The sequence below is a fragment of the Chenopodium quinoa genome, unplaced genomic scaffold, assembly GCF_001683475.1.
Source record: "Chenopodium quinoa cultivar QQ74 unplaced genomic scaffold, ASM168347v1, whole genome shotgun sequence".
In the NCBI taxonomy this organism is placed as follows: domain Eukaryota; kingdom Viridiplantae; phylum Streptophyta; class Magnoliopsida; order Caryophyllales; family Amaranthaceae; genus Chenopodium; species Chenopodium quinoa.
Genome location: NW_018744497.1, coordinates 586,396 through 605,048, shown reverse-complemented (window position 1 = coordinate 605,048; position 18,653 = coordinate 586,396). Strand labels below are relative to the sequence as shown.

The 18,653-nt window shown below is 33.9% G+C and overlaps 1 protein-coding gene across 1 annotated transcript; it reads left to right on the top strand.

Moving 5' to 3' along the window:
* Positions 1 to 3,159: 3,159 nt before the first annotated feature.
* LOC110697682 (probable serine/threonine-protein kinase PBL19) lies at positions 3,160 to 14,267 on the top strand. The gene is made up of 5 exons (XM_021875065.1): positions 3,160 to 3,591; positions 4,775 to 5,190; positions 9,472 to 9,732; positions 9,998 to 10,120; positions 13,335 to 14,267. Exons 2-5 carry the CDS (start codon positions 4,807 to 4,809, stop codon positions 13,836 to 13,838), a joined length of 1,272 nt encoding a protein of 423 aa, XP_021730757.1. The 5' UTR covers positions 3,160 to 3,591; positions 4,775 to 4,806; the 3' UTR covers positions 13,839 to 14,267.
* The last annotated feature ends 4,386 nt before the right edge of the window (positions 14,268 to 18,653 follow it).

The window sequence follows — 18,653 nt, the reverse complement described above, 5'->3', positions numbered from 1 at the left end:
AGTCTATCAAAATCTCTTTCTAGCCTTTTTAGTGAGGTTTAAACAACTTACCCCAAGCATTCTAATCCATGTCCCAAATACCATTGCTTTATCTAACACAATCTCGTTCAAGATACAAGGCTACTCGGCAATCCCTGAGGAGCTATGAGGGTCCCTCTCTATCCTTCTTTTCTTCTTAATATTCTTGTTTAATTTGACCTTTTTCCAGGCAAATCCCATGAAGCTTTGATCATAGATAAGGCCATAGATTAGCAAGTGCAAAGAGCCCTATTGCACAGGGTCCCGAAATTAAAAAAATAAATAAATTAAAAAAAAAGCCTTGAAATAAGAAAGAGCTCATTTGAAAAAAAGAGATATATATAATTTCGCGTACATATTATTTGTCATTAACAATCTAGTGCAGTTGGTAGGCTATTTTATATTTTGTGCATGTGATGGCGGTTCGAATCCCCTCATAACTTTTCTTAAAGATTTATTGGATTTTTCATTGTAATGAAGTTAGGGGCCCATTCCTTTAAATTAAATATTAGGGCTTCAAAATTAGATCAAGGCCCTCATTTTCTTAAAGACGGCCCTGATCATAGGCAACCCCTTTTTAAAGTGAGGATGTAATATTTAGATCAACAATCTCAAGGGAACTTACTCTTGATTATCCTCTTGATGATATAGTTACCTTAAAAGTTCCATTTTTATTTTTTATAAGCAATTCAATTATGTTTAATGTGTCATCACGACTCCACTTAAACTGAGAAAATCAAAACATCTTTTTGTAAGCATTACCTTTTAAAAACATATACAAAAATGAGATCCAACACTCCACTTGATATGTTTTATTCATTTAATTTTTTTATTTATTTTTTATTTTTTACTTCAAAAGAGAATTTAATGTTAAAGACTATATTTGTTTGAAAGTCATATCAAGCAACTCTATTACAAAAAATGCAATGATTAGATATTAGGGTACGGCCAAATAAATGATCATTACATGTGATCGAGAGGGTTCATGGTTGAAGCCTTTCCTTCATGATTTATCTTATTTCAAAAACCCTTTTTTCCTTCTCTTTGGTCCATGATGCATGAGAATAAACATCTTTAATTCTTTCCCTAAACTAGATCATGTCATTTTGGATCATTTAAAGCGAAGTGAGTCCGTACTTGAACCTCTTTTCACATTATATCATAACCTCGAAAGGTTTTAATATTGGAAAATTGACCATAGTTCGATTAATCATGTGAATTTTCCATATTTTTTAGTTTTGTACAAACCAAAACCTACAATTAATACCGAGTTGCCAATTGCCCCCTAGACATTTAATTTTAAAGGTTGCTCTCGAGCGAGTAAAGTATAATACAAGGACCTCACTTTTGCATTTTTTTTTTATCTTTAAGGACACGTGATTGACTCACAAGCCATTTAACTCACCTAACCTCCGGTCAAAATGTTAAGTCCTTCATTTTCAAATGCTAAGTCCTCATTTCCCAATGTTAAGTCCTTGAATGCATTAATTACAACAAAAACTTAATCCTACACTTACTGCCAAACATAAACGACTGGGAACAATTAAAAAAAGAAAAAACTAGCAAATATCGACAATCGTCAAGGGCAGTCATGTTTTTCCATCGAAAAAAAAATCCCAATTAGCCAAAATTGAATACTATGCCATCTATTACTGATTACACTACCCCTTGTTTAACACAATTTTAATACAAAGGTAGGGTATGTGTTCATAATTCCCTTTTATTTTCTACAAAAATCATTTAACTTAACACAATACATACAGTACAAACATTTTTCATGAACATCTACAACAATTTCGTAAAAAAATACAATTGATCATATCCATTATCAACAAAACCCTAAACCCTAACTTAACCCACAATTCAAAAAAAAAAAAATCACAAAAAAGTCTAATATATGAGATATGAATGTACCTTGCTAAGTTATTGTGAAACAAGTGAAAATTCCTTCGAATTAAGCTGAATTACCTTCATTTTTTTTACGCAAAATGGAGAAAGTCTTATAAAACAAGGGAGAAGAAGTTGAAAGGGCGCCAAAATTTTTAATCGAAAATGTATAAAATATAGGGGGAGTAACATATGTAGTACAATTTGCGTGCTTCCCTACGTTGACAACAAAGTAATTATGGTTTTATGTTAGCTAACCCTAGCTTAACTTAGCTTGAGTAAACTGATAATAATTACCACCGGAAAATAAATGTTAAGTCGTTAAAGGTGAAAAAAAAAGTGTGAGGTTTCGTGAAAAAAAATGTAAAAGTCAAGTTCTTGTATTATACTTAACTCCACTCAATCTTACTTTAATCTTATTGTAAACTTATTAGATTAAGCACGTGTCCATCAATAACAACGGCAATGACTTGTTTTAAGTAGAGGCACACTTGATCTGACTCAATCCGAAACCGACCCGAAAAATATCCGATTCAAATTTTAACTCACATGCACACAATAACTAAGCACGACTTAAGTTTGAAATTAGACCTGATTTGAGCTCACTGAACCTGTCCTGAACACCCAAATTGACCCTCTAGTTTTAGCAATAAATATCCAAGGGTTTTTCTATATAGTAACCCTCTAACTTTACGTTTTCTACTGTGCCCCCCTTTTTGAGAAATCCACACTATAACCACAAAATACATTTAGTTTCTATACGATAACCTTGTCGTTATCTCGCCGTTAACAAATTTCGTTAGTGGGGCCCACTCTCCACTTAATAATATTTGTTTTATCGATTTGCGTGTTGGAAATTGTTCCGTTAAAGGTTTTGGGGGCTATTTTGGGGCTTAAGGGATCAAATTGAGCTCAAATTTTGGAAAAAAACATGTAAACGCCTCATTTTGCATATTAAGAAATGTCTCGATTTGCATGTTTACGTATTTAATTTGCAAAATGAGGCATTTACGTTATTTTTTTTCAAATCTGAGCTCAATTTGCATTCTTAAAGACCAAAATAGTCCCCAAAACCTTTAACAGAACAATTTCCAACACGCAAATCGATAAAAAAAATATTATAAATCGGAGAGTGGGCCCCACTAACGAAATTTGTTAACGGCGGGATAACAAGGTTACAATATACAAACTAAATGTATTTTGGGGTTGTAGTGTGAATTTCTCAAAAAGGGGAGCACATTATAGAAAACGAAAAGTTAAAGGGTTATAATGTAAAAAAACCTAATATCCAATATTAGATTAGACAGCAGACAAAGTATTGCCCAAAAAAAAAACAGGAGGTTTCGAAATCAAAAAATTAAAAGCACAATTCTCGGAGATAGAGATGTCTTTTCCAAGCGAGAGTCTCATTTGGGTTGGTACTTCAAGCTGACTTCCACCTGCCGTGTGAAGACTTTTAAACACTCTCTCTTTCTCATTCTCTCTCTCTCTCTCTCTCTCTTTCTTTCTTTGTTTCTTTCTTTCTCGTGTTTTTTCTAAATTACGAAGATCGCTTGTCATCTCCTCTGATTTTTCTGCGCTCTTTCCTTTTCTCATGGATAGTCTTTCAACTTGCTCTATTCTTTGGATATGATCCTTTCTTTCCTAAATTAATCCCTCTTTTACTCCCACAAACTTAGCACAAAGGTAAAATTTGAGCTCATTTTTCTGGGTCTTTTTTGTTTTTTTAATTTTCTGGGTTTGATTTTGTTGGTGTATTAATATGATCACTTTTTTTTTTGGGTTGGGTTGCTTTTTTTAAGTTGCTTTCTGGGTAATTAAGGGGTTTGATCACTTTATATCATGTTGCTCTTGGTGGTTTAAATTCTGGTTTATAATTCTATTTTAGGCAATAAATGCTTGTTTGTATGTTTCCCTTTATATGTAAGTTTTGTTTGCATTTGGATTGTAAGTTGTTTGGTTATTTTTAGAATTTATAGTTTGTTTGATGAAAAATTCAAAATTCAATTCAGAAGTTCTATGTTGTTGGTAAGTGAGTTTTGATTTTGGGGGTATTTTAGATAATTGCTTGTAAGATGTTCGATATCGAAAAGCGGGGAAGGATATGTGATCCTGGAGATCCAGGGATCATTGCCAGTTGTGTTTATGATGGATTTCATTCGAGTGTATGGTCTAGCAAACTTGACATGTTCAATAAAAGTAACAACCAATTTGAGTAATGTTTCCTACTATGGATAGGGGCTTGTTTGACCTCCAATCTTAATGAATGTGATTAATTTTTTTCACCTGCTTATATATAGTTCAAGCTCGGATGAGAATAAATGAAGTTTCGGTTGTTAGTAATTTGAGTTTGTCACAAAATGGAGAATAAAAGAAAAGAAACCTTCCTATAAACCTATTGGTTAAGTAAATTGTCTGTATTTGTTTTTTTTTTATACATCCTACCTTGGTTGGAGGTGCCGTCTTCTCCACAGATGTGTTCCCCCATAGAAATTTTATTGAAATGCATCGTTCCTTGGTAGCAAAGACAGAACATTGAGGAAGTAAAAACAAGTATAAATCCCCTTACAAAGTGTGAATTGTATTACCTATACCATGTTTTAATGGCATTTTCTAGCAAGTTGCAATTCTCTTGCTCCTTGGTGTATGTAATAGTTGCATTTAGGTTTTTAATATTGTATCTTCAGCTAATCAGTTCTTAGGTAATTGCCAATGCTGGACCTTAATCTTTCTGGATTAGTATGCCTTTGGTAATCAATGACTGTTCTTATCACATTTTTTAGTTTGATTCTCTTTCTATATATACCTGAATCATGTTCTCCAGTTTATCAATCTAACCTGCTCTTTCCCTTGTATTTCTCTTATGTAGTATTTGCACAACATTTTACTTAATAAGAAGCCATGGGGTGTTTTCCCTTCTCTGAAGTAGCCAAGAAAGGGGAGCCAAAGGCAATGAAGGTCGTATCTAATTTGTCTTCAAATTCGGCTCTTGGTGATGAAGAAGTAAATAGATCAGGCTCCGAATTCAATTCACAAAATGTATCTGATACAAGCACAGATTCCATCAGGAAAAACTCGTTTTTTAGCATGTCTCAGAGATCAACATCCAATCTAAGAGTCTTCAAATTTCAAGAGCTAAAGTCTGCCACCAAAGGTTTCAGTCGATCTGTTAGAATTGGAGAGGGAGGATTTGGATGTGTCTATAAGGGTATGATTAAGAGTGTAGAGGATTCGTCTGTGAAGGTAGATGTTGCTGTGAAACAGCTAGGAAAAAGAGGTCTGCAGGCAAGTAATTTATTTCAACACTCTTTTCTCTTGATCATCATTTTTCTTGCTTCTAAGAACATATATGAATTCTCCCCGATGATAAACTTTCTAAGTCTGGGACCAAGATCATCTAGTTTTAAGTGGTTTGACTTAGTCTAAACATTACCAATTCTGAATATAGTGTTCTGCAAAGTTGTAGTGAGCACTAGCTTTTAAAGTTTTGTAGTGTTTTGAAAAATTTACCCAAAAACTACCAAAATTAGCTTTTAGTCTAGTATTTAACTTTTGTTGTTTTTATTCTACCACTCCAACTAGTTGTGCTGAACATAGGCCAACCTTTAACAATAACATATAAGTATCTAACCATTAACCATTAGTTGAAAGTTGACCTACTATAAAGTCATACATAATAGAACTACTATAGCTGCTACTCTTTCTAAATAGTATCTTTTGTATCCCAGATGTCTCTTAGAATTCTTACAAATGTGCTAAAGTAAGGGTTATAACAATTTTTCTTTTGTGTTGTGGGGGTGGGTTGTGAGGGAGGGGGAGGAATCCTTTTCATGAATAACATACCTTGTAGTGACACCATAAACGACATATATCGCTCACCAATTCTTGGTTCCTGATATGATTTTGATAATTAGTGTGCAACTGCTCATTACTGATGTGGTGAAATGGATATACTCTTGCGAAACTAAAATTCAAGTTTTATCTCAGAGTCAAAGTTTCCGTTTTATAATTGCACTAAACCTTAATGAATGAGATGAGTTATCTCACTAAACCTTTGAATCTGAGTTGTTAGGTTGCTTAAATTCATCGAAAGATAAAACTTTGACTGAATTATAATTAAAAAAACAAATCATGCAAAGATCTCAATATGGTCAATAACCTCAAAAGGAAATTCATAAGGCTTGTGAGGACTAACTTAACAAGAATTAATGAATAACACAAGAATATGAAGTATGGAATATAAAGGAAGAAAGGACCATGACAAATTTATTAAGAGGAAATGTGTTATACAACCTGTATCGTGAGCTTACATAAACTGCATACTATAAGTATATGTCAACCCATGCATATAATTTATACTTCTTGTTACACTCAATGTTACCTTGGGCCAACACTTTGTAAACCATCAGTTGATGTCTGATATGATGTGCTTTAACATTGGATCTAACATTATTCAGCATTACTGTCTTGAAAGCTGTTTTTTTTTTTTTGTTTTTTGTTTTTGGTAATAGAAAATTTTATTACCAAAAGAGGAGATTACAACTTACAAAAGCTAAGTTGAAATCAAACAAACACCACAGATCCCAAAGGACCAAACAAACACCCCTAAACACCAAAGGCTACAAAGAACCAAAACACAGGGAAAGGGAAACTTAGGGCACCTTCTAGGAAGAGTTCCCAAGAGACCCTAACCCAAAAACCAGAAAGTCTAAATTCCCTTTAGTGCCACCTTCTAGGAAGGGTTCACCCAAGGGAAAAGAGACAAACAGAAAATACAAAAACACTAGCAGAACAGCTGGGAAAAAAAACCAGAACCAGCAAACTACAAGATAAGCATCTGCCTATCAGTCTCAGGACACCTACAAGCTACGCAGAACAGAATGTCTCGAAAAATAGCTTCTGCAGGTTTTAATTCTCCTGTAAAGATCAGGGAATTCCTCTGCAACCATATATTGTAGACAGCCTCAGCAAAACACATTCCCAGCAGTCTGTTTCTGGCTCTAGACTTCCTACAGATCTTCAATATCCAGTGCATTTCATTCTCAAATTGACCAGAAGATCTCTGATAACCAAATAACTGAAGAACTCTCACCCACACTTTTTTACTGTAATCACACTCAAAAAACAGATGCTGGGTAGTCTCCAGGGCCTGATTACAAAGAAAACAAGTAGGATCACAATGAATGTTCCATTTTTGCAGTCTATCTTTAGTTACAAGCCTGTTCTTGGCTGCAAGCCAAGTAATGAAAAGGCTCTTTGGGGAAGCAAGATTATTACAAATAAGTCTTCTCCAAGAAACCTTTGGGAACAGAAACAGTATTGGCTTGAAAAGTCTTCTTAATCTTAACCCTTCCACCCTGTATCACATTGTTCCAGCTGCCAATAGTATCCACTATAGTTCTACATTTCAGTAATGTCTTGAAAGCTGGTTGATTGTTACTTTATTAAGCATAAGGTATTCCCCGAGCTTGGATATTAGAAACTTAATGACAACTACAACTGCAATTTTTCCAAAACTTTCAAGACCTTACTTTTATAGAAATGGTAGTCAATCTCAATGTTTTTATTTGCGCAGGAAAGAATTCTGCTTGTGTATAGCTGAATCAGCAGATTGGTAGAATGGTAGATCACTAAACATTTTAAAGATTTCAATAAATCATTATTAGATGAAATGAGTGAAATTACTTTTGATGCACCAAGATCAGATACAATTTGGAATTGTTATGCTACTCTCTTGCATCTTTTTTTTTAGCCAATCATAAGGTAAGCCTGACCTTAAGCTAGTATTGACCACGTCATCATATCTCCCATAACAGTACACTTCTTCAAACTGGTAAGAGGCTGTGTTGGATATTGATTTTGCAGTGATGAGTTACGGTGTTACATTTAAGCTACATGTGCAATCTGTAACGCATGCAAGAGCATTATCTGTACCTACAGCCTTCTAATCGTTGTAAAATAAGCAAAAAAAATTTTTTATAAAAAAAAGCATACCTTTGGGAAATATAACATTGTTAACATAATGCCTTTAGAATTAGTTCCTTAAAGTGTGCATCTGTCCCAAACTTTATGATAGTTTGAGCCAAGTCTCAGCTGATTTCTGCAATATCCCTCTGTACACAAACAATAAGCCATGAAACTATCATATCTTGATATCCTTGGACTTTTATCATGACCCAACTTAATTTAATTCAAATTTTAAAAAAAAAAAAATCATAAAGTTTAATTATATCATGGATCAAGATGATGGAATTTGCATTGTATAATTGCCATTTCTGAAAGGGTTTGACCTTGCTCTTGGTTAAATTAACAGAGAATGATATATTTTGACAATGAGAAAACAGAACAAAAGAATTCAGTCAGATGGTAATGGCTAAATGCGAATTTAAGCATATATTAAGGAATTGATAAAGAAACTGATCAAAGAGTTAGAGTTGGTTCCCTCTGTGTTACCATGTTGTAGCTCAGGGAAAGTACTGTATTGACAAAGGTTGGTCGAAGCAAGAGTGATTGTGAGAACATACTGAAAGGAAAAGACGGCATAGAGATTACTTTGGAGAGGAATAATGTGTAATCTGGTATGAAGAGCTAAGCACATACTTTGTTGAGCAATATCATCAATATCAACCCTGCAGCGGAATTAACAATCTGCTATGCTGAGCTAACGTCATACTTTGGTGAACTAGCATCCTGATATGTAATCCTGCTGAGTGCTCACAAATATCCCATGCAGCAGTTAAAATTGTCATAGAAACAGTTTTTAAGTCCTTCAGGGAGCAGTGAAATTGGTGAAGAGTTCTAAATTTGTCCTGGCATTAAGATTAGGCTGTTGCTATATAGTTTGTGTCCAGGTGTCAGGTGATTCTATGGTTTCCTTAGATGAAGATTAATCTTCTTATAGAAGATATTAGATAGCCTTAAGCAGTATGATATCCACAAGTATGATTCTATGGTTTCCTTAAATGAAGATTAGTCTCTTGCAGTCCGAATCATCTACATTTCTTCTTTGTTCTTCTTTACTTCATGTTTACATCTATCCTTTGATTGTGTTTGGAAGCCATTTGTGAGGCTTTAACCTTGGCAATCTGAAGCCTTATAAATTTTCTCGAAATGAAGTTCTTATGTTCATGCTATAGTTTATTATTAGTAGTTTGTTTGGGATGCGTTATGACTTTAACTCTGATGATGATTGGGATTTTTGTCAATAGTTGAAACAGCCCTTTTAAAAAAGAGAAACAATAATGCTTGCAGCAAGAATTGCATAAACCCTATGGATATTTGAGTAAACAGAAGAGCCTCCAGGTAGTGTGATTATATGGACATGTTCAGTGACATGGTGAATTTAATTTTTTTGTACGCATTGAGATCCATATTGAAGTACTGCATGATTGGCCAAGTTATTTTTTGAAGACTATGACGAGAACTTGCCTTTGTCAGAAAAATGCACGATTATATTATTTTTATGCCATCAAAATGTAATACACCGTACATAGATGATTTACAAATATTTGACGAAGATCATAGACATAAAACAGCTGCTCATTTTGTGTTATGTTTGTCTTACAGGGCCATAAAGAATGGGTTACAGAAGTTAGTGTTCTAGGAGTAGTGGAGCATCCTAACCTCGTCAAATTGTTGGGTTATTGTGCCGACGATGACGAAAGAGGCATTCAGCGACTTCTGATATATGAATACATGCCTAATGGAAGTGTCGAAGATCATTTATCTTCTAGGTCTAGGACACTTCTCCCATGGGCTATGAGACTGAGAATAGCCAGGGATGCGGCTCGTGGTTTAACCTACCTTCATGAAGAGATGGATTTTCAGGTAAATGAATATTCCAAATCCACATTTATTAGTAATCAAAGTAGTGTCTTTTCACTTTAACTTTTCTTAAATCAAAATATTTGCTATCCTAGAATTGTTATTTGCTTGGCCCTTAATTTAGCTGTATATGACAAAATTTCTCCATCGTTTACTTTTCTAGTATTGTTGTATATCATATATGGAGTATGTAGATATGAAGCCAATGTTGCTTTCTTAAATCAATCTTCTTTACCTTCATTTTCTCTAATCAGTTTTCTGCTAACAGATTATCTTTAGAGACTTTAAATCCTCAAATATACTATTGGATGAGCAATGGAATGCAAAATTGTCTGATTTTGGGCTTGCCAGGTTGGGCCCTCCCGATGGGCTGACCCACGTCTCAACTGCGGTATGTTACTGATTCTTTCGTTTGTTAGCTACTCAAGTCTTGACCTTTCTGAATTTTATGATACAAAATTGCACATTTCAATGCATTGTATGACACCCGTATGCAACAGGATTCTTAGGAATTAGGATCCCTCCTAATCAGCTTCTTTCTAAATACTAAATTTTAGCATGTAATCTGAATCATTACACCATTTTTTCTTGTTAATCCATTCGATCATCCCAGTTAGAATATCAGATTCTCTGAAGCAATACTTTTTCTTACAAAAAAAAAATGATGGTGTTCACAATGGTTTTTCAAACTACTCAAACCATTTCTGTATGTATCTGACCCGAATTTCAAGGGTGTTTTTAGAAAATGATTAAAAACGACATATTTCAACAGGGTGGGAGTATCGGTATTCTTATAAATTCTATCTGATTTAAATCACATTTGAAGGGCTAGAATCCAAAGTATGTGCTTTTAAATTGTTTTTGTTTGACAGACTTTACTGCCACTTCCAGTCATGTTTAAGGGCTTGTTTGATTAAACTAAAGGTTTAATTTGGTTTGGAATATAAAAAGGGAATTTTTTTTTTTTTTTTTTGACAAGATGGTTCATATAATTTTTATTGATTCTATAAGCATAGAAAAAGAGCTATTTAAGTGTCTCAGACACACGCTTAAGGTAGTTTAAAAAGGGTTCAACATTAAATTAAATGCGATCACTAAATATTAAAGAATTGAATTGGAATGTTTAGATTTGAATGATTTATGTTATTGATTGTGTTGTGGATTGAGAATCATCACAAAGTCTATAATCTGTAAACAATGTAAAGTGGTGGTAATGGTAAAGACCTTATATGTGAATTTGCAAGGACATGCTAACGTCCTTGGTAATGCAACTTTATTCCCATGCATGTGTTTTTCATTATTATTTTACTCCCTCTATTTTTAAATACTTGCTCCACTTCATTTTCGGCCGTTTTTAAATACTTGCTCCATTTCCTTATTTGGAAAGCTTTTACAATATTTAATTAATTTCTCTCAACTAGTGGACCAACGTAAATTATATTTTATTAATTTCATATTTTCTCTCCTCCAATTCTCTTAACTACTTTTGCTTTTTACAATTTTTAATTTTTCTACCTACCCTACTACCTCCATATTTTATTACTTTATCTAATTTCTCGTAAAACTCCACGCATGGAGAAATGGAGCAAGTATTTAAAAATGGAGGGAGTATTGCAAATCATGACTGTTTTAGAGGTGATATTGAGTGTTAATGGGAATTAATGAATACTTAAAGGTGAAAAATATTACTATAAGGGCATGCCTGGATCCCTAGTAATAGGGGAATAAAAAGTTACCGTAGGAAAAAATAAGACATTTTTGAAATGCCTGGATTGGAGATAGAATTGTAAAGGGATAATATATTCCCCTCAAAATAGGGGCAATAGTTACCCTAACCCCCACTAGCGTAACTTTTCCCGTCTAAAATATTATCCAGCTCCCTTCTCCTACCTCATGTCATTCCATGATTCCTTCTCATTCCTCCCTGCCTTGCTCTTCCTCCACCACTACCCCTGACATGATGCCAAGCTTGTAGAATTGAAATAATTATCCCCTTAATTGATCGACCAGTAAAATACAACCCATAAAAATTACCCCCTTATTTAAGAGAATCCAGGCAAGTCATAAAGGTTATTGAGTGGTAATGGATAATTGGGAATTAATGAATACTTGAAGGTGAAAAGTATTACCATAGAGAGTGTTTTGAAACATTCCTTACAAAGAAATGTATAACTTCCTTACCAATAGCTCCATATATTACCAGCTACCAGACAGGCTGTTAGACTTATGTGGCTGTACACCTCAAGGCATTTCAAACAAGTATGTCTAGATCTATTCGCTGTATGTTTCAACTTTCTAGATTTCTTCTCATTCTTCCTTGCTGCTAGACTTTTCACCCTCATAGAAAAAGCAAAGAAAGAAAATATACTTAAAAGATGGATACTCTCTCCATTCCAAAGACATAGTCAAACTTGACACACATGCCAATGCATTTGTTTGATCATTAATATATGTAATTAAATTTTAGCGAAAACTATGAAAAAGATATTATTATGAAACTTCACATTAATACCTATTAAAAACATTTTACATGATAACAATTGTTTTACATACATTGCTAAAAAGCTATAGTCAAAGTTTATGTATGAATAGTGAAAAAAGTCAAACTGTGTGTCAATTATTCTGGAAGGGAAGGAGTGCTCAAAAGGGACTGCTAGTTATTGAAAATAGTAGCCTAATGAGTATAGGTTTTGGGCCAACGTGAAAGGGATTCTGGATATACCCATTTTATTGTCGAGGGCCAAAATGTTGGCCCAATTTTTTACGAAATAGAAAGAGAAAATAGGCAATATAAAATTAATTTAATTTATTGTTTAGAATTTTTCATGTACTCACTTTTATCTTTCTCCATCTTTTTTTCTTGCTTATTTTTTAGCCCGCAATCCGCATTGACCCAACCTGCGTTGGGTCAATAAAATGTGACCCTCTTTTGACCCTTCCCTATCAAACTGCACCGACGCTAACCTAACCCACTCAATAACTAGGTTCACATGTCAAGATTCATTTTCCCATACATTTTAAGGTTTTTTTTTTTTTTCTTTTTTAAACTCAGTCTCCAGCATTGCAATGAAATCATACTGCAACTTATTTTTCTGAAGTAGTTTGAACTGGTGAGTATTTTTTCTGAACTTAAAGTATATTAGAACTTAATTTTCTGGTGTAGCTCTTATTTTTCCTAAAGTGAACTTATTTGAACTTATCTTCCTTTAACTTGGGTAGTCCTTATATTTCCTATAGTGAAGATACATGAGCTAACTTATCTGGACATATTTTCTTGAAAAAAGTGGAAATAAGGTGGGGAGAACAAGGCATATGCCTCTATATTAAATATGGACTGTTCTTTACATGAAATCTGATCACATGTTCATTGATTGCCTCCAGTAATCCTTTTAGAGGATGATCTTTTAGTTAGAATTTAGAATGATGACCAAAAGTTTGATGTAGTGATGTCTCATATTGGACTGTCCAAAGACCATTTCAGAATACTTTAGCTGTAGGGCAACTAATGGAGTATTGTATGGTGTCATTCTAGCTGTTAAGTCATTCTTAAATGACCTACTGACCTGTTTTTGACAAATTCTTTGTCTGATTATTGTTTTTGTCAGATTGTAGGAACACTGGGATACGCTGCTCCTGAATACATCCGAACAGGACGCCTAACATGCAAGAATGATGTTTGGAGTTATGGGGTTTTCCTTTATGAACTTATCACAGGACGGCGTCCTATAGACAAAAACCGCCCTAAGAGTGAGCAAAGACTTATAGATTGGGTGAGACCATACCTTTCAGACTTGAAAAAGTTTGAGCTGATTGTGGACCCAAGGCTGGGTAGAAACTATCCTCTCAAATCCATACATAAGCTTTCAGTAGTTGCAAACAGATGCCTAGTTCGACAACCAAAATCACGCCCTAAGATGAGTGATGTCCTAGAAATGGTGAATCATATTGTAGGGGCATCAGCTGAGTTGGCGGTTCCCCTACCAATCATGAATCCAGACACAGATGAAGCATCCAAAGATAACCGTGAGCAAAGAACTACCGGCTCAAAATGTAATGACGATTGTTGGCTTGCTCGTTTGTGGAGACATGCCTTTAGGAAGGCATTTTGATCACATTAGTATTAACCATTGCTAAGAACTTATTCTTGTGTAAACTTACACGTCAGAGACACAGATAACTTTTCCAATTGGCAGTACCTTCCCTAACCTGTGTCTTCTGAATAGCATAAAACCAGCGAGAATCACCATTTTGAGGAATCATTTGTGCATTGGAAAGCAATTGTGTATATTGGAAGTGATAGTAATTATTGTTTGTATTGTATTTTGAGGAACTAAAGATTCATTGATGAGTGTAAATTGTAAATTGGTTGTAATATTGGGGACGGTGATGGATTTCCTCCCTTTTGTAGTTTGAAGAGCTAATTAGGTGCGGCAACAAGGTAGCAGTTTTGGGAGGTTTTTAGCAAGTGCTACTACTTTTGTACGCTTGTACGTTACAAATTTGTGTAATATAATTGAGAAATTTATTGTTACTGTACCTTTCTTCTAAGTCTTAATTCAAACATCTATATCTATAATATTATTAAAACACAATGGGACAACATGTAATCGCCATGTGTCACAATTCCCTCGATATGATTTGGCGCCAAATCATCGTTATGTGTCACCCTTACGTATCACCATATGTGTCATCACTCTAAAACTCTTCATATGTGTAACCTTCATACTTAATTTTCCCCATAATAATATAACCTATAAGTATATGCACAATAAATTACAATTTAATTTATAATCGAAATTAATCACATACTAATGGTTGTTGATTCCTTGGATGCTAATTTTCTAAATTCAATATCAGCTTAGCAATTAGACAATAACATTTACAAGTATATTACTGCATCTCTCTTTCTATTCCCATGTAATTTTTTTCCATTTTTAAATTTTAATTTTAAACTTAACGCAATGTTTTCAAAATGCTATTTAAATTTAAGGTAATTTTTCATTTTGTTTTTAACCAAATTTTGGGACATCACCCGAGCCACAAATTAGTTGTTTCTATCGTTTTGGAGAGACTAACTAACTAAGACTACGTTTACTTGTTTAATTTACCTTAATTTTGTTGATCCGGTCAATTTATCAAATGAAGTCTTATTGTATTTGTATTACTGTGTAATTTTAAATATCTAGTTTTCTTTATTTATTTCATAATGAAATTAAAAGATACTTCGTATTTAGCAATTAACAATTAACATAACTAAAAAGATGTTCCAGTTGTGAACAAAAGTGGAAGAGTTGAGCATTTTGACAATTTTGCATTTGTTGTGGACTTGTGGGCCCCCCACCCTTCTACTCCTTCTACTCACTTCTGCGAGTAAAGCATAAATACAATCCTTGAAGTTTCGTATAAAAGCCGTTTTAGTCCCTCTTTAACTTTTTTCACCAATTTAGTCCCTCAACCACCCACTTTAGTGTTTTTCAGCCAAAAGTTGAGGGACTTTGCTGACTAAGCAAAAGTTGAGGGACCTTGACTCATCAAAAAAGTTGAGGGATGTTGAGTCACCAAAAAGTTTAGGGACTTTGACATGGCAAAAAGTTGAGGGATTTCAACCCTATTAATATTTCAATCAAAAAAAAGCTAATATTGTTCTTTCCAAAAAAAAAAAAAAAGGTAATATCGAATTTTTTTTTCTGAATTAATAAACTAGCCGTTATCAGAAATGAAGGCTATAAATCTTCGAGTTCCATGAACAAACAGCAGCTCTTGAACATCCAAAAAAAATATTGACCACGAAGAAGCTTGCACTGCATCAAAATCTCAGTCCTAGGTACCTGTGAACATGAATTGTAAATGTTTGTAATTTTTGTACAATGTGTAGAATTTACGAGAAACTAACAATCTGTTAATTAGGTTTACAACCTACTCTGTTTCACAAACACCAAAATCCTAACCATCGACAACAATTTCTACCCACAAAAACCCCAATTTTGATAATCAACCACAATCAACACCAAGCACAAGCAAATACAAGACGATGACAACAAAAAAAAACCAGAAAAAATCACAACAAAAAATTCACCAATAAAAGGAAAAACCCATAATATACTCTGTAAAACACACCATTACAGACAAATTTAAGACGAAAAAGACAAAAACAAAGAATATACCTGCTGGTGATGCAAGCTGGTCCAATTTCGCTTTCTTGGCTGAAGATTCGCAAGCACACTCCCACATTAATGGCGTCGAGGAAGGCGAATTTTTTTTAGCTGAAAATGGAAATGATGATGACAGGGAATCTAGTGAGATGTGGAGTATATAAAAAGGCAGAAACCTTTAGATTTCTCGCGCCAATTGAGAGTAATGATGATTTACGTTTCCCAAAGTACAACTGCTTAATTTTTTAATTTTTTTTGTTCAATTGTAACTGATTTGCAAAACGCAGCGTTTCCCTTATATGCTCATCGATTGGGCCACGTGTCGTCAATCATCTCCTTAAAAAAATGAAGCTTGCAGAAGAAGATTCATGAAAAAAAAAAAATTACAAATTCTGACATCAAGTCCCTAAACTTTTTGGTGACTCAACATCCCTCAACTTTTTTGATGAGTCAAGGTCCCTCAACTTTTGCTTAGTCAGCAAGTCCCTCAACTTTTGGCTGAAAAACACTAAAGTGGGTGGTTGAGGGACTAAATTGGTGAAAAAAGTTAAAGAGGGACTAAAACGGCTTTTATACGAAACTTCAGGGATTGTATTTATGCTTTACTCCACTTCTGCTGTACTCAGAACCAGAATACTTTTTTTTATTTTTTCCTTTTGGATCTACTCGAAAAAATACGTTAGTCTACATGATAAACAAAAAAAAGTATTATTTAATGGCATTTTTGTAAATAAGTCAACAACTTGTAATTAAATACGAATCCACAAATATTGATTTATTTACAAAAATGTCATGCTGATTGGGATATTGTTGATTTATTTACAGAAATGTCATTAAATTTACGATAATTGTTTATCATGAAGATCAACTAGGGCTCCCTCTATAAACTCCTCCACCCCTTTGTTTATCTTATACAGTATACAAATAAATGTCTCACATTTAAAGGTGTTAAAACCTGATCCGACTCGTAATCGACCCGAAAAATATCCGATTCAGAATTTGACTCGCATGCATAAACAAAATAATTTAACATCATTCAAGTTTGAAATTAGACCCGAATCCGATCAGGACATCTGAATTAACTCCTCTACTCACATTGACTAGCGCATTTGTAAGCGCACTTTTTTTTTTTAAATGAGAAAAATTCCATATAAAATTTTGACCAATAATATATTAATTATCAATATACTACTATATGTTATAAAAAGTTAATATTCAAAACAATACTTTGACACAATTATAAAAGTTATCTACATGTTTTTATGTGTGAATAGTGTAAAAGTCAAATTGATATATTTATCCTAACGGTGTGTTTGGATTGAAGGAAATGGAGGGAAAGGAAGGAAGAGAAATGGAGAAATGGGGTATCTTTCATTTGGATAACAAATGAGGAAAGAAGGGGATTGGAGGGGAGAGAAATGGAGGGCTTAAATTGTAGGAAATTGATCCCTCCAACAATGGAGAGATTTGAAAGGAAAACTCACCATTCTTCCCTCCCCTCTTCTCCTCCCTCCCCTTCTTTTCCTTTCCCTTTCTTTATCCAAACACACTGTACGAGTATTACACAATGAATCTATGATCTTTTTACACTTTTTGTGGGCCCTACCCCTTAACCGTTCACCGTTGAACAATAATTTTTCAGTAATTACCAAGGAAATACAAGTTTATAATCTGTCATATTTATCTCCAATGCTTTGATATTTGTGCAAAAATAATTTTTTTAAAAAAAAAAAAAACTAATATTTAAAAACAAATACCAAGGAAAACAACACCTGCCTATATCCGAAAGTGTTTGCAGCAAGAAATTGTGAGCAGGTCCAAACTTGGGGGATGCCAACAGGGAAATACACAATCAGTGTTCATAGTTAGCCAACTTCATCCGGTGAGCTCGTTTCCTTTTCTGTTTTATATCTCTCATTTATTCATCCTTTTCCTATATTCTTCCACGGTCACACATTGAGGGCAATATGTGAACTAAGTTTGGGGGGAGTGGATTCAGTTCTATTTCTTGGTATGGTATTGAGTCTGGTAGTTTGTTTTTGGAAAGTGCTTTGCATATATGATTCAATATCCACTCTCCAATGCTTAATTTTGGCTTATAGACTTGTATGTATGCAGAAAAAAAAAATTGAAAAAAATGATTCTTTAAACCGTTGCTAGCCTGGTGGAAGTCAATGTTGTGGTATTGTAATAAGAAAGAAATGATTTAGGCATTAAGGTATTTGCACCACATAAGCCTAAAAGCTTACCAATAACACGATCCATCAAAACCTAAACTGATTAGCCTATTTTTTTGATTACTTTTATGAGTCATTGTCTAAAAATGAAATTTACCATTCTCTGAGATCAGATTAGTAGAGCATATGCAGTGTGAAGTGGATTATTGTTGTTATAATGATTTGATCTAGTTGAGCCCATATATGTACGTGTGATGTTTATGTGTCTTGATTGAGTAACTCGAGTTAGTAAATCCGTAGGGGTATCTTAAAACCTAGTGCTTTGGGCCAATTGGACCGGGAGTCACTAGTTGAAAGCTCGTTACATGAGTTGCTTGACAGATACATGGCATTAAGAGTCAAAAAAATAATTAAATAAAAAAATCATTAAGATTCAAAGGTTGTGGGATTTTATTCTGTGTACATGATGTTAATTTCCGCTCTACTATTCTTACTCTTTATCATCACACTCATATATACTCTTAAAACCTCACTTTACCTTGGCACCATTTCATCCTTAATTCAAGTCCTAATGATCTTTTGAGTTATTTTGCTA